The sequence below is a fragment of the Thunnus albacares genome, chromosome 24, assembly GCF_914725855.1.
Source record: "Thunnus albacares chromosome 24, fThuAlb1.1, whole genome shotgun sequence".
NCBI lineage: Eukaryota > Metazoa > Chordata > Actinopteri > Scombriformes > Scombridae > Thunnus > Thunnus albacares.
In genome coordinates this window covers 14576083-14592117 of record NC_058129.1, presented here as the reverse complement: position 1 = coordinate 14592117, position 16035 = coordinate 14576083, and the positions used below count along the sequence as shown (strand labels likewise).

The following is a 16035-nucleotide window of genomic DNA, read 5'->3' as shown; positions in this document are numbered from 1 at the left end:
TTGTGGGCACATGACATCATGGAAGGAGTCATCTATCCAGTGTAATCTATCAATAACCAAGTGCCAGCGTCTTGGATGTTACTAACAGGTAAAGGTAGTTAATAATAGTAATATTTAACAATTGATTCATTCTTTGAAACGTGATTTGTTTGTTTGAAAAGTAATTGTAATTTATAAAAATCTATATTTTTGTCTTGAAACCATTGTGGTGTCTGATGTTTGTTGTCCATATTTTTACTGTAGAATGAGCGGGTGTGTCATGGACTCATGGTTTGGGCTCTTTGTGTTTTTTCTTCTTTTGGTTTTCTGTGTTACACTTGTGTTGTCCAGTCTTTTTGCTCATTCATGTTATTTGAGTTGTATCTTTGAAAGACTGTATTAGATTATTGGTTAGCTTGTAGTGCTGTGTACCTAGGTTGATTTATTCAGAGACACTTTGATTTATGCTGGCTTGTTATTGAGTGCTGTTGTGTTTTCTGGGTTTTACTTTGCTCTGTGTTTCTCTTGTGTGTTCCTTCACTCCTCCTGTTTTCATGTGCTCCTCCTCTCACCTGCCCTGCAGTAGCCTCGTCGGTCCTGCCCTGCTCCTAGTGTCTTCCCCAGCCTATCAGCTCCCAGCCTGCCCTTGTATTGTGCCACCTGTTCCTTGTTGTCTGATTACTTCAGTTTGTATTGAAGTTCAGTTTTCAGTTCAGTCTTTGTCGAGTCGTCTGTTCAGTTAGTCAATTCTGTTCTGTCGTGTTTGCTCAGTTTCCTGCTCAGTCGATTTTTTTTTTGTATCTTGTTCTACTCAGCTCATCCTGCTTTTGTTTTTTTCCTGCCAGTTGTTGAAATAAAGACACTTTTCTTCAGCCCTGCTTTCTGGTCTCTGCATTTGGGTCCACCTGCTCCTCAATGTATGACAGGGTGGTGATGAGGCAGTACTGGTGGGGTAATGTGGTTTGGGGGGGGGCACCAAATCCTAATCTCTCCTAGGGCACCAACATGTCTAGAGCCGGCCCTGCTGTCAGATTTATTAAAGGAAAGCTTTTACATTTTCAGAGTGAGTGAAGAAATCAGGAGAGAGGAGACAGAAGTGAGGAAGAATTGCAGGATGTAACTTAATGGTGTTGAAAGAAAAACAAGGAGAAAGTAAAGAAGTGATTGAAAAGGAAGAAGGTGCAACTGATTCAAGATTTAAAGAAACAGTTGAAGGAGTAAAGAGAAACACACAGAGGCAGCCCAGGCGCCAGGTGATGGAGAGACATGAACACATTCAAAGCAGGAGGCAGAAAAAACTGTTAAGGTCTGACTTCCACCTGTATCTAGATGAATTACTGTTCTGTAAATATGTTTAAAGGCACAATCTGTTATCCAAACTAAAGGACATCCTAACAAACAAAAGTCAAAGCACAAGATTCAAACCTGCTATAAAAGGACTTACAGATGTTTAAACACAGGTACTAACACTACACAACAACTCTGTTAACATGATGTTTTCTTCAGCTGTTAGAAGGTCGTTGACCTCAGTAACTGTTGTAAACACAGCACTAAAACTGACACTTTCAGTTATTAGGAAACAAAATGCTGATTCATCTGATTCATTTATAAGTCAAACTGTTGTCTTGATTTGGCTTTAAGTTGAAACAAATTAATTCCCCATCAGTCACTTTTGTTATGTTGTTATATTACAAACATTGATCTATATTAAGGACCATATAGAGGCTGAGAATCCAGATTTGTTTTTCAGATAGAGACTGATTGGTCCATCTATCATCCATAAGGCCTACGTTTATTTATGTGTTGTAAATAAATACTTTTAATATTTAAACATTAGGTTAATAAATATTGTTAATGTTTGTTTAATATTTATTTACCTATTTTTTGTGCACTTGTTTCATTTCAGCTCAGTGTAGAGAAATACAGCAATACAGACAACCGCCTTACTGCGTATCTATGACGACACTGTCGACACCGCGTATCCGTATCTGTGACACGCCTGCTCCGTAACATAACTAGTAGTTTCAGGGGGCCTACCACCCCCCCTGAAAACAATCCTAGTAGAAACACTGTCAATCATTATTATTGAACGTCAGAAGGATGATCAATAATTAATCTATAGAGCTCATATTGAAACTGACTTTACAAAGTGCTTCACAATTCAGGATCAAATGAAAAGATCATTAACAGGGAAGTAATGGCTTGAATAAAATTCATAAATTGAATCATTTATATGTTGACACTGTTTGGATGCTTTCAACTGTTTGTTTGTCTGATTTCTACGTTCACAAACAAAATGAAAAAGTTAATTATTGTCATTTTTACTCTGACAAGTGACTTTTGTGGATGTGTAACAGTTAAAAAAGACACTTTAATAATTCTTATTTCCAATTTGTGTTTGTGAATTTTATCTCAACGAGGAATTTTAATTCATGAATGTTTCCTGTGGAAATGACCTTGCTGCACATCGTCCCTTCTGTCCCTCACAGAGCTGTTTTGCATTGCTGAGGGTAAGTTGTGTGGAAAAATGCTGCTGCAATATTTTATTGTTTTCTATGGAAATTGAACCGTTTATGTTGTAACATTTAATGCATATTGTTTACTGTTAATACTATTACTTTAACTAGCTGTTTCATGTTGTTTTGACTGTTAATATGAGTTTTGTAGATGCTTTTGTTTAACTTTCTTGGTGCCATTTGTATTACAGCAGGCTGTCCTGCGTCATGTAGTCAACGTAGCGCTGCAGAGATTTTAGCATCTATTTCCTGGTGTAAATTCTGTTATTTTGCATGTTTAGGAGCAGATGTGCAGGAGACACCAGAAGGTGATTCATATGTGTTACATTGTCTTCTGCAGGAGCAAATAAAGGCTGGAAACCAATCCTTTGAGTCGTCTCGTTACATGTCCTTACCACATCTGTCACACATGGACAAGTGAAAGACAAATTTACTTGTCTGAAGGACAAGTGCCTCAAAAAGTTAATGTGGAGCCCTGCATGCACACCTGTCACCTGCTGTTTTGGTTCATGTATGCGCAGCAGTGCAACGTGTAAAAGGGCTGAGTGAATATAGATCAACTGGTGTGGTGATTAATAAATACTCTCTCAGCCAGTCACATCACTGGTCTCATAGCTCTGAAACACTTGTGTCAATCACAGTTAAACGTGATAACGACAGCTCAACAAACGGAAAGCTTTTCTTCAGGAAATGTCTGGATGGTTCAGAGCGTCACGACATGAACACACATCACCACAAATCTGCAGCCAAAGACAGATGGAGCAGTTTTTTCATCAATTAAAATAATAACGATAGAAATACAAAAAATGTATTTGGTAAAGCTGTTTATATGATTATAGCCCATCGGACTGACGCTATTTCAGCAATAATTATAGCCTAATGTATCTCACCTCGTACACGGTCACATAGTTTAGTAATTAATGTTACACAACAGCGTTTGCATCGTAATGTGTCTCAAGGATAAAACATGAGACGCTACTTTGGCTAAAAAAAAAGTTGTAAAAGAGGCTGATGAGCCCCGCTAACCCGACGTCTCCTTCATAAAAAAGCAGAATATCGAGTTATAACCGACCAGATTGATGTGTGTAGAGGTGTGTGTGTTTCTACTGTAGCAGCCTGGTGTCATCAGAGGGGTGTTCCATCAACGCAGCTAAAGAAAGCTGCTCTTACTTGAAAAAGTCTGACTAGAATTAACGTCAACTTTCACTTGAGGCTCAAGCCGTTCCACTAACGAAGCTTAGCTGCGTCTAGTCAATTCTAAGTCTAGCCAGACTAGAATAAGCTTGAAGTGTGCACATGCACGGGGTACATAAGCGGCCACGAATAGTCGAGTGTAGAAAAGACGAAACTATGTCGCAAAAAAAAAGAGAAATCTAGAGCGGTTTTCATCTCAGCAGCACAATAAATCTGCTGATGAAATTATATGAAGAATATAAAGGAGTTTTCGCCAAAAAGGGCAAAACGGCTGCAATTAACAAGGTGAATGAGCTGACTTGGCACAAAACTGATGACAGATTAAATGTATACCTGTCGGTGGGCAGTGATAGCCTAAAGGTTAGAGAAGCGAGCTTGGTACTAGAAGGATGAAGGTTCAATCCTTGCATCCGACTTGATGAGTCCGCATGGTGAAAGCGAAGAGCAGTGCTTGTTCCCGCTCATGGTTTTATCTTTATTTGTTAATAAATGAGCATTCAGATCGGTGACGGTGGTTATATTATCACTAGGCTAGATAATATCAGATGTTTATTTAAAATTACAGTGTAAGCAATTTAAGAGAACTTTCCAACATTATCATACTATTTGACACATTTTCTCTTTCACAGGATGTCAATCTACAAGCATCACTGAAAGTTAAAAATTTAGTGGAAACTGGAGAAGGATATAAATACAGTGGAAACCACTTATAATGGTCACGTCTGTCCGGATCAAATATCACTATAAGCAGATGATTATTATAACATTTTCTTTTTCTTTATTTGTCATACAGAATACCATCTAATTGACATTTGTATATTTATTAGCCTACATGAATATAAAGATAAAGATTTTAATGACTGTTTCAAAATACAGTACAGCTGTTTCAAACGCAGTGTGCACATTTTTGAAGCGGTGAAAGCAGTGAAATTTACTTAAATCCCCCATAGTCATAAGTTTCGGGGAGACTACGTTTATCATTGAGAGAAAATGACTTTCTGTTTCCGTCATGATTTCAGTGTTCACGTAGCAGCAGCTGCTTATCATGGGAGTAAAGCACAGAAATAGATATATGTGGTTTAAAATGTTTTTCCATATGTTGTCATGTATGAAGAGACCCAAAATGAATACTGTAGGCGGACTGCTTGTTTTCTATAGGTGACTTATTCAAACAGCATAAATGTTGTATAGGAATGATTCTGTCTCAGAGCTTTTTGATAAGCAGCTGATCACTGTAACTGTAATCACTATAAGCAGTTACCACTGTATACATTTAAACACAGCAGAAGGTTATAATTTGGACTTTATTTAATTTTCTTTTTGTCTTAACAGTTTGAACAAAATCAATGAATTAATAAATAAATCATTTCAAAATAACGCTGGCAAACTTTTACTTCTTAAATTATAAATCCTAAGCTTTTAAATAAAAAGGTTGCAAGTGCGAAAGGACATGATGGAACCGTCTTTTGAGAGTCTGTTTCCGTCCGTCAGACATTCTTTGACATACAGCTGAGTTAAGCTTGACGGAGCCACGGAGCAGGCTAGTTCTGCTGATTAAGTTACCATGGTTACTGAGCTGGAACTCATATAAGCCGCAGTGATGGAACGGAACTCTCACTTAAATTAGCGAGGCTTATCGAAATAAGCCAGGCTATCCCGTTAGCCAGCTTGATGGAACACCCCCCAGGAGATTTAATGAAGGTAAACACAGTGAACAGTCGTGCGTAACGGCACTGCGCTCTGGCGCAGCACTTCTCAGAGGCTGCAGATTTATCAACATAACAGATACTGTAACAATCACCCACATTCATTTATACATCACTGCATACTGATTTACTGACTTTCCTGCTTTAACCACATTAAACCTTATTTTCTGTGCACATGTTGGTTGGAGAGTGTTTAATAGAAATAAATGATTTATATTTGAAGCATTAAACTGTTGTTGCAGCACGTCTGCATCCAGTAGACTATTTAGTATGAAACACAGGCGCCTGATACTGTATCAGTAGCCTATGTGACACTCACAAAAACAAAGAGATTTTATGAGGATGACGTATGACTGCAGCGTTCTACTATAGTCATATGTCATTGTTCAGTTTTAACAACAGCTGACATTTTTGATCTTTGAGCACAAAATTAAGTTATTTGTCCACAAATATTTGGTGAACATTGTGGCTAATCAACATGGTCAGAAAATGACTCAAAAATGCCAAAATACACTGGAGGGAGGCTTTAAATAGTATTTAAATGTTTGAAAACAACATTTGAATGTGTAAATCTGAAGGAGATTTTACCTCATAAAAATCATCCTTATGTCTGCAGTTTAGTGTCACCACAACTTTCACATCATATTAATCTCAGCACAGAAGTAAGAAATGGTGTCTGACCTCAGAGTCTCCAGTCTACAGTGTGGACTCTCCAGAAATTCACCCAGCATCTTCATTTCTAAATCCTGGATGTTGTTGTTACTTAGATTCAGCTCTGTTAGATGGGAGGGGTCAGACCTCAGAGCTGAGGCCAGAGGAGCACAGCTGATCTCTGACAAACTGCAGTCCCACAATCTGAAAAAAGAAAATATTTTGTATTATTAGAAGCAGATTATTCTGCTTGAAATCATTCAGTGTTTCATAATCTGTTCAGAGCTGAAGAAGGTTGAAGTTTAGATAATGGAAACTCCAAACAACTGAACCCAACAGGATGCAGGTTAAAAACTGTCAAATACAAACAGTGAAAAAGAGCTTCATTAATATTAATGACAACATGCTGCTACTTCAATAAACACACAGTGACTTAACAGTGAATTAGCCAGTGCAGCTTTTTCATCTTATATTAAATATGAAGACCAAAAAGATGCTCAGTGTGGATCAGTATAGAGTCTATGTGGTCACAGATGTTTTAATGTTATTGATATTGATTTAAAACAAGATCTGATTGTTTAAATGTATGTTTTTAAATTGATAACTATGGTTAAAAATTAAATAATTAAATACTATTTAAATGTTGAAACAACATTTGAACATCTAAATCTAAAGGAGATTTTACCTCATAAAAATCATCCTTATGTCTGCAGTTTAGTGTCACCACAACTTTCACATCATATTAATCTCAGCACAGAAGTAAGAAATGGTGTCTGACCTCAGAGTCTCCAGTCTACAGTGTGGACTCTCCTCAAGTTCAGACATCATCTTCATTTCTGAATCCCTCAGTTTGTAGTTGTAGCTCAGATTCAGCTCTCTCAGATGGGAGGAGTTGGACTTCAGAGCTGAGACCAGAGAAGCACAGCTGATCTCTGACAACCTGCAGTATTTCAATCTGAATAAAGAAGAAATCATGTAGTGTTAGAAGCAGATTACATGGGTGCACGAGCTCCGTCTACAAACGGATTTCCATCAAAAGTGAATTATTTGTTCCATCATAGTCTGTTTATTTTTACCACTAACACAAAAAAGATTTTACTCTGCCACCACACACACACACACACACACACACACACACACACACACACACACACACACACCACACACACACAGAGCAAAGTCAATGAACAGCAGATCACATGTGAAGTGAAGATTACTCAAGTTGACGACAACTACGCTCGTTACTTCTTAAGTGCATTAACACCTTAGTGAGTAAAAAGTCAATACTCTATCAATACACCTGATCAACAAGCATAAACATGTAGAAAAGTGATATTTTCAACTGCTCTGTCCGCAGTCTCTCATCCACCGCTGCTATGTTTTACACAACCACAGCGCGCTAGCTCGGCTAATAGCTAATTGTTAGCAACAAGCTAAAACTAAAGCTGTCTGTATGTAGTCTAACTGTTTAGCTTAGTTTGCCACCAATCTTCAAATTTGGCTCATTCTTGTAAACTCAGCTGCTGGCTGAGACAAAGCAGCCTCTCCTCTCTACCAGCGGTACCTGCAGCAGTCAATCACATCAGCAGCAGAGGGAGGAGGACAGGAGGACAGGAGGAAGGACTGATACTGACTGATGTCTGTCTTCTTCTTTCTTTCTAAACTTCACTCAGTATTTTCATGTCAGGAATATTATTTATTTTATTGACATTTTACATTTGTTTCCAGAGATATTATTGAGTTTATAAAGTGACTTTGCTGTTGTAAACATGACTGTTGCAGCTGGGCGGCTGTGGCTCAGGAGGTAGGGTCAGGAGCGGGTCGTCCACTAATCGGAAGATTGGCGGTTCGATTCCCGGCTCCTCCAGTCCGCATGTCGATGTGTCCTTGGGCAAGATACTTAAACCCAAATTGCTCCTGATGGCTGTGCCATCAGTGTGTGAATGTGTATGAACCATTAGATTTCCTGTGATGGGCAGGTTGGGACCTTGCATGGTAGCCCCTGTACCCATTCAGCGTATGAATGTGTGTGAATGGGTGAATGTGATTCATGGTGTAAAAGCGCTTTGAGAGGTCGGAAGGCTAGAAAGGCGCTATACAAGTACAGTCCATTTACCATTTACTGTTGCTGCTCTAGAAACAAAGTTTAGTTATATTTGTAATAAAAATAAATTCTAATCTTGTTCTGAATTTATTTTTTAAAAAAGAATAAATTCAGAACAGAATTTAGGGCTCGACTTTAAGGCTTGTCCGATTTCTTTATACGACAAATGGAAAGAAATTTACTTGTCCCACCACACAAGTTAAAAGTCACAAAAAAAATCCTCACAATGTTTCATCTGCTCTGCACCTCTACTGTGCGCACTGAAAAAGAGGGATGATGCATCACAGACAGACAAAATCTGTGACGAGATATCAAGAGGCAGATATTCACATTTTATTACATAATGAAAAGGTCCAAACCTTCAGATGCACAAAAAAAACGGAGAAAAGAGGAGGAGGAAAAGAAAGTCCAATATAGAGGTATGTCGTCTAATGTTAACATAGCTAGCTAAGTAGCAATAAAGCTAATGCTAGATAATGATGCTACGATAGCTGCTGGACTCACATATCGTTACAGATTGAAGGATATGAGACTGAATGACAAGCCAGTAGCGAGCTATCTGGATAACTGCTCCTTCCTACAACGTAAGGTATTGTGCTGAAATTTAACTGACCAATATCAGTGATAATGGCTAACGCTATATCCATAAAAACATAGATTTCTGCACTGGGTTGCACCAACTATGTGTAAGCTGGCATGAGCCACTTGGCATCGTAGCACATTGTAGTAAACTGGATCAATAGTGAAATATCATATCAATAAATTAGGTCTCTACTGGATTACTGTGTTGCTAAATGGCAGAAATTAGAGTTATGTTGTAACTTATCTCCGTGGTGAAAGCTTTTATTTTAGTGATGCATAAATCACAACTTAGTGACAATAATTTACGTTATAACTAAGTTTGAACTGACACACAGCTGGTGCAACAGGCTGCAGCAGTTGTTTGTCTACTCTGCAGCTACATGTTTTTGCTTGTAACAGGCTGATATCTACTCTATAACTGTCCAGATGCTCTCAGGAAATATCTGCAGAAGCCTCCAGCTGCTGGAGAAGTTACATCTGATCTCCCATCTACACCACTCTCTGAAGCAGGTCAGTTCAGCCACTTATTTGTGGTCCCTGTGTAACTGATAATACACTGCTATGTTGTCTTTATTATTGTTATTATTAATATATTTATTATTAATAGTAGTAGTATTATTTGAATGTCACAGTTACACCTTGTTAATTTCAAGTAAAATATCAATATTATCTTTTATTAAATGGTTTCTTACATACTTGTGTTATCATGGTAACACTAGTGCAATAAAATATATTGAATCATAAATATAATTTCTATATTATAAAGGGAACATAGCTAACTTAAATACTAATCAATATTAGACTGCAACCATCTATATTTATGCAAGTTGTCTACAGGACACATTAAAGCTAGAATAACTTATTCCATCTAAAATAATTTAAACTTGGATTCTTCACCTTTTTTCACTCATGTAATTGAACAGTTCTGGTCAACCGTTATCTATAATTTATGCTTCAGATGTGTTTATTGTCTGATGTGTTGTCATTTATGAATCATTGTGTGTCCTTACTAAAGGATTAATAACTATATTTACATGTATGTTTAGATTTGCCTGCAGGTGAAGCAACAACAGACACAACAGACACTTCTACTACTCTACAGCCTGCAGACACCATCAACTGGAACAGATCCTGAAGTATGTGAGTCCATCAAGGCAGCAGCTATAGATCCTGCTGACGGGCAGCCCTGTCTGATATGGTGAGGACAGAGATAGTCAGCAGAGGCCATATCAGCATTTACAAAATGAGAGGATGGGAGAAGTTCCCATCACCACCACTTCTACAGAAAATAAGTGAATGGAGAGAAAATTAAGAGAAGTTGGTTGGGTATATTCCAAGAAAAAATTTAAAAAAGTCTTTACTGCTTCTGCTGCAACCTGTTCTCACAAAAAAACTACAAACTAATCAGTAATTGATTTAATGACTGGAAAAATTGCAGTGAAATACTCAAAACCCACGAGAACAGTCCAGGGATCTCATTTGTTGAGTAAGCAGGAACGGGGCCTGAAAGAGGCGTACGCCACTTCCCAAGCAAAAGTTGTGATCTATAAAAACAAACTTGATGGGACAATGTGCGCACCTGCACCTAAACTCTTACCCATGCGTAGGAACATTTTAGAGACAGGGGAAATCCACGACGCAGAATTGAAGTGAATTGAAGGCAGATTGTATAATAATCCTCTCACACATTTCATTTCACTTAATATCAAACATCAATTATAGATCCACATTATCAGAAACACTCAAACCAGCAGTGTTATCTGTACTTTGGCTTGTAGTGAGCCATAACTTCCATAAACATCTTTCAATTTGTAAAGATATAAAGCAACTCAGATCTTAAAGTCTGCCCAACATTTCATCAGTGCTGCCTCACCCGGAGCACAAAGGAGAGAGTCAGTTGTGGAGCAGCAGCAGCTGAAATGAATGATGTCAGGATGTGGCAGGTGGCAGGATTCTGCAAAGTCTGGGTTGCCTTTCTCCAATATTAGCTAAGCATGAAAATACTGATTCATTTTCACCTTAGCCACGTTAACTTACTGATGAAATGATCATCTTTGATTGTAGAAATCCAAGATGACATCAAATAACTTCAAAAAACGTAACTAAAACATATATACAGGACAGAGCGTTAATAGATTTTTAATATTTGGTTATACTGTGCATATATCACCAAGTATGAGTTCCCATGTAGTTTATATGTGTAAAATGGCTACAGTAAACACGGCTGTATTGTCAAGCACAGAGACACTGGAGACACAGCGGTGGCTGCCACACACACTCTGCCTTCTCCAGTCACCTCACCGGCTCATCTTCACCACCTGTGCTCACTGTGTCAATTAGAGAAATACCTGTATGCTGGATTTTGGAGTAAATATAAACTAATATACTGTTTATTGTATTTTACATATTGAGTGACTGGTGTAAAAACTACTTATACTGGTTAACTGGGAGCTGGCCCACTGCAGGGTGTGTTAAACATTTAACCAGAGATGTCTGACTTAACAATCCACAGGAATGTTTATTGAGGTTGTATATGGTTGTTTTGGGTTACACACATAATTTCAATACGTCTGAAAACGGGGAAATAAAAGGTTGAATGTCTGTTCATGCCTGTTGCGGTCCTTCCTCTGCTGCTGCTGAGCACAAGTGACAAGAGAGGCTCCGACACACTGACTCTCAACACTGATTGGCCAGGCGTCTAAAGACAGAGAGAGTGATTGGTGCGGCGAAAGAAAGACATGTACATGAATATTCATGAAGGCTTTTGCATCGACCATTTATGGTTGAATGTGGGCGTGTAGAGGGCGGGATATGACGCTGATCCATGAGCGCACATCTCCAGGTGGACTGTGATTTATAAAGGGAAATATACGTGCATTCATGTGTACGCATGGTTTTATAAATCTGATTATTTTTCGGTGCACGCCATTTTCGGCTTTTGTGCGCACGTACAATTTTTGTATGGATCCTACACACTGTTTTATAAATGAAACCCCAGAACATTGTGGGCACATGACATCATGGAAGGAGTCGTCTATCCAGTGTAATCTATCAATAACCAAGTGCCAGCGTCTTGGATGTTACTAACAGGTAAATGTAGTTAATAATAGTAATATTTAACAATTGATTCATTCTTTGAAACGTGATTTGTTTGTTTGAAAAGTAATTGTAATTTATAAAAATCTATATTTTTGTCTTGAAACCATTGTGGTGTCTGATGTTTGTTGTCCATATTTTTACTGTAGAATGAGCGGGTGTGTCATGGACTCATGGTTTGGGCTCTTTGTGTTTTTTCTTCTTTTGGTTTTCTGTGTTACACTTGTGTTGTCCAGTCTTTTTGCTCATTCATGTTATTTGAGTTGTATCTTTGAAAGACTGTATTAGATTATTGGTTAGCTTGTAGTGCTGTGTACCTAGGTTGATTTATTCAGAGACACTTTGATTTATGCTGGCTTGTTATTGAGTGCTGTTGTGTTTTCTGGGTTTTACTTTGCTCTGTGTTTCTCTTGTGTGTTCCTTCACTCCTCCTGTTTTCATGTGCTCCTCCTCTCACCTGCCCTGCAGTAGCCTCGTGGGTCCTGCCCTGCTCCTAGTGTCTTCCCCAGCCTATCAGCTCCCAGCCTGCCCTTGTATTGTGCCACCTGTTCCTTGTTGTCTGATTACTTCAGTTTGTATTGAAGTTCAGTTTTCAGTTCAGTCTTTGTCGAGTCGTCTGTTCAGTTAGTCAATTCTGTTCTGTCTTGTTTGCTCAGTTTCATGCTCAGTCGATTTTTTTTTGTATCTTGTTCTACTCAGCTCATCTTGCTTTTGTTTTTTTCCTGCCAGTCGTTGAAATAAAGATGCTTTTCTTCAGCCCTGCTTTCTGGTCTCTGCATTTGGGTCCACCTGCTCCTCAATGTATGACAGGGTGGTGATGAGGCAGTACTGGTGGGGTAATGTGGTTTGGGGGGGGGGCACTAAATCCTAATCTCTCCTAGGGCGCCAACATGTCTAGAGCCGGCCCTGCTGTCAGATTTATTAAAGGAAAGCTTTTACATTTTCAGAGTGAGTGAAGAAATCAGGAGAGAGGAGACAGAAGTGAGGAAGAATTGCAGGATGTAACTTAATGGTGTTGAAAGAAAAACAAGGAGAAAGTAAAGAAGTGATTGAAAAGGAAGAAGGTGCAACTGATTCAAGATTTAAAGAAACAGTTGAAGGAGTAAAGAGAAACACACAGAGGCAGCCCAGGCGCCAGGTGATGGAGAGACATGAACACATTCAAAGCAGGAGGCAGAAAAAACTGTTAAGGTCTGACTTCCACCTGTATCTAGATGAATTACTGTTCTGTAAATATGTTTAAAGGCACAATCTGTTATCCAAACTAAAGGACATCCTAACAAACAAAAGTCAAAGCACAAGATTCAAACCTGCTATAAAAGGACTTACAGATGTTTTAACACAGGTACTAACACTACACAACAACTCTGTTAACATGATGTTTTCTTCAGCTGTTAGAAGGTCGTTGACCTCAGTAACTGTTGTAAACACAGCACTAAAACTGACACTTTCAGTTATTAGGAAACAAAATGCTGATTCATCTCATTCATTTATAAGTCAAACTGTTGTCTTGATTTGGCTTTAAGTTTAAACAAATTAATTCCCCATCAGTCACTTTTGTTATGTTGTTATATTACAAACATTGATCTATATTAAGGACCATATAGAGGCTGAGAATCCAGATTTGTTTTTCAGATAGAGACTGATTGGTCCATCTATCATCCATAAGGCCTACGTTTATTTATGTGTCGTAAATAAATACTTTTAATATTTAAACATTAGGTTAATAAATATTGTTAATGTTTGTTTAATATTTATTTACCTATTTTTTGTGCACTTGTTTCATTTCAGCTCAGTGTAGAGAAATACAGCAATACAGACAACCGCCTTACTGCGTATCTATGACGACACTGTCGACACCGCGTATCCGTATCTGTGACACGCCTGCTCCGTAACATAACTAGTAGTTTCAGGGGGCCTACCACCCCCCCTGAAAACAATCCTAGTAGAAACACTGTCAATCATTATTATTGAACGTCAGAAGGATGATCAATAATTAATCTATAGAGCTCATATTGAAACTGACTTTACAAAGTGCTTCACAATTCAGGATCAAATGAAAAGATCATTAACAGGGAAGTAATGGCTTGAATAAAATTCATAAATTGAATCATTTATACGTTGACACTGTTTGGATGCTTTCAACTGTTTGTTGGTCTGATTTCTACGTTCACAAACAAAATGAAAAAGTAAATTATTGTCATTTTTACTCTGACAAGTGACTTTTGTGGATGTGTAACAGTTAAAAAAGGCACTTTAATAATTCTTATTTCCAATTTGTGTTTGTGAATTTTATCTCAACGAGGAATTTTTATTCATGAATGTTTCCTGTGGAAATGACCTTGCTGCACATCGTCCCTTCTGTCCCTCACAGAGCTGTTTTGCATTGCTGAGGGTAAGTTGTGTGGAAAAATGCTGCTGCAATATTTTATTGTTTTCTATGGAAATTGAACCGTTTATGTTGTAACATTTAATGCATATTGTTTACTGTTAATACTCTTACTTTAACTAGCTGTTTCATGTTGTTTTGACTGTTAATATGAGTTTTGTAGATGCTTTTGTTTAACTTTCTTGGTGCCATTTGTATTACGGCAGGCTGTCCTGCGTCATGTAGTCAACGTAGCGCTGCAGAGATTTTAGCATCTATTTCCTGGTGTAAATTCTGTTATTTTGCATGTTTAGGAGCAGATGTGCAGGAGAGACCAGAAGGTGATTCATATGTGTTACATTGTCTTCTGCAGGAGCAAATAAAGGCTGGAAACCAATCCTTTGAGTCGTCTCGTTACATGTCCTTACCACATCTGTCACACATGGACAAGTGAAAGATAAATTTACTTGTCTGAAGGACAAGTGCCTCAAAAAGTTAATGTGGAGCCCTGCATGCACACCTGTCACCTGCTGTTTTGGTTCATGTATGTGCAGCAGTGCAACGTGTAAAAGGGCTGAGTGAATATAGATCAACTGGTGAGGTGATTAATAAATACTCTCTCAGCCAGTCACATCACTGGTCTCATAGCCGTGAAACACTTGTGCCAATCACAGTTAAACGTGATAACGACAGCTCAACAAACGGAAAGCTTTTCTTCAGGAAATGTCTGGATGGTTCAGAGCGTCACGACATGAACACACATCACCACAAATCTGCAGCCAAAGACAGATGGAGCAGTTTTTTCATCACTTAATATAATAAAAATAGAAATTTTTAAAAAATGTAGAAAAATGTATTTGGTGAAGCTGTTTATATGATTATAGCCCATCAGACTGATGCTATTTCAGCAATAATTATAGCCTAATGTATCTCACCTCGTACACGGTCACATAGTTTAGTAATTAATGTTACACAACAGCGTTTGCATCGTAATGTGTCTCAAGGATAAAACATGAGACGCTACTTTGGCTAAAAAAAAAAAATTTGGAAAAGAGGCTGATGAGCCCCGCTAACCAAGAATATCGAGTTATAACCGACCAGTCTGATGTGTGTAGAGGTGTGTGTGTTTCTACTGTAGCAGCCTGGTGTCATCAGGAGATTTAATGAAGGTAAACACAGTGAACGGTGGTGCGTAACAGCACTGCGCTCTGGCGCAGCACTTCTCAGAGGCTGCAGATTTATCAACATATCAGTCCTGCTGACTTCAGATGCTGCAGGGATTTAATCAAGTGAAGGAGAAGCTTTTCATACAGTATAAACAGCTGTGGACAACAGATACTGTAACAATCACCCACATTCATTTATACATCACTGCACACTGATTTACTGACTTTCCTGCTTTAACCACATTAAACCTTATTTTCTGTGCACATGTTGGTTGGAGAGTGTTTAATAGAAATAAATGATTTATATTTGAAGCATTAATCTGTTGTTGCAGCACGTCTGCATCCAGTAGACTATTTAGTATGAAACACAGGCGCCTGATACTGTATCAGTAGCCTATGTGACGCTCACAAAAACAAAGGGATTTTATGAGGATGACGTATGACTGCAGCGTTCTACTATAGTCATACGTCATTGTTCAGTTTTAACAACAGCTGACATTTTTGATCTTTCAGCACAAAATGAAGTTATTTGTCCACAAATATTTGGTGAACATTGTGGCTAATCAACATGGTCAGAAAATGACTCAGAAAAATATGAAATGTCTCAAAAATGCCAAAATACACTGGAGGGAGGCTTTAAATAGTATTTAAATGTTTGAAAACAACATTTGAA

The 16035-nt window shown here is 38.2% G+C and overlaps 1 protein-coding gene and 1 long non-coding RNA gene across 3 annotated transcripts in view; one reads left to right on the top strand and one right to left on the bottom strand.

The window, feature by feature from the left end:
• Positions 1-16035, bottom strand: part of LOC122976220 (NACHT, LRR and PYD domains-containing protein 12-like) — a 105747-nt gene that overhangs the window by 51425 nt on the left and 38287 nt on the right. For both annotated transcript variants that reach the window (XM_044344568.1, XM_044344569.1), the window contains 2 exons: positions 6825-7001; positions 6077-6250 (listed from right to left, as the gene is read on the bottom strand). In XM_044344568.1, coding sequence (XP_044200503.1) covers positions 6077-6250; positions 6825-7001 — 351 coding nt within the window. The remainder of the gene's footprint in view (positions 1-6076; positions 6251-6824; positions 7002-16035) is intronic.
• LOC122976226 lies at positions 13101-14593 on the top strand. The gene is made up of 2 exons (XR_006400870.1): positions 13101-14223; positions 14511-14593. It is a non-coding gene; the product is annotated as an uncharacterized LOC122976226 (long non-coding RNA).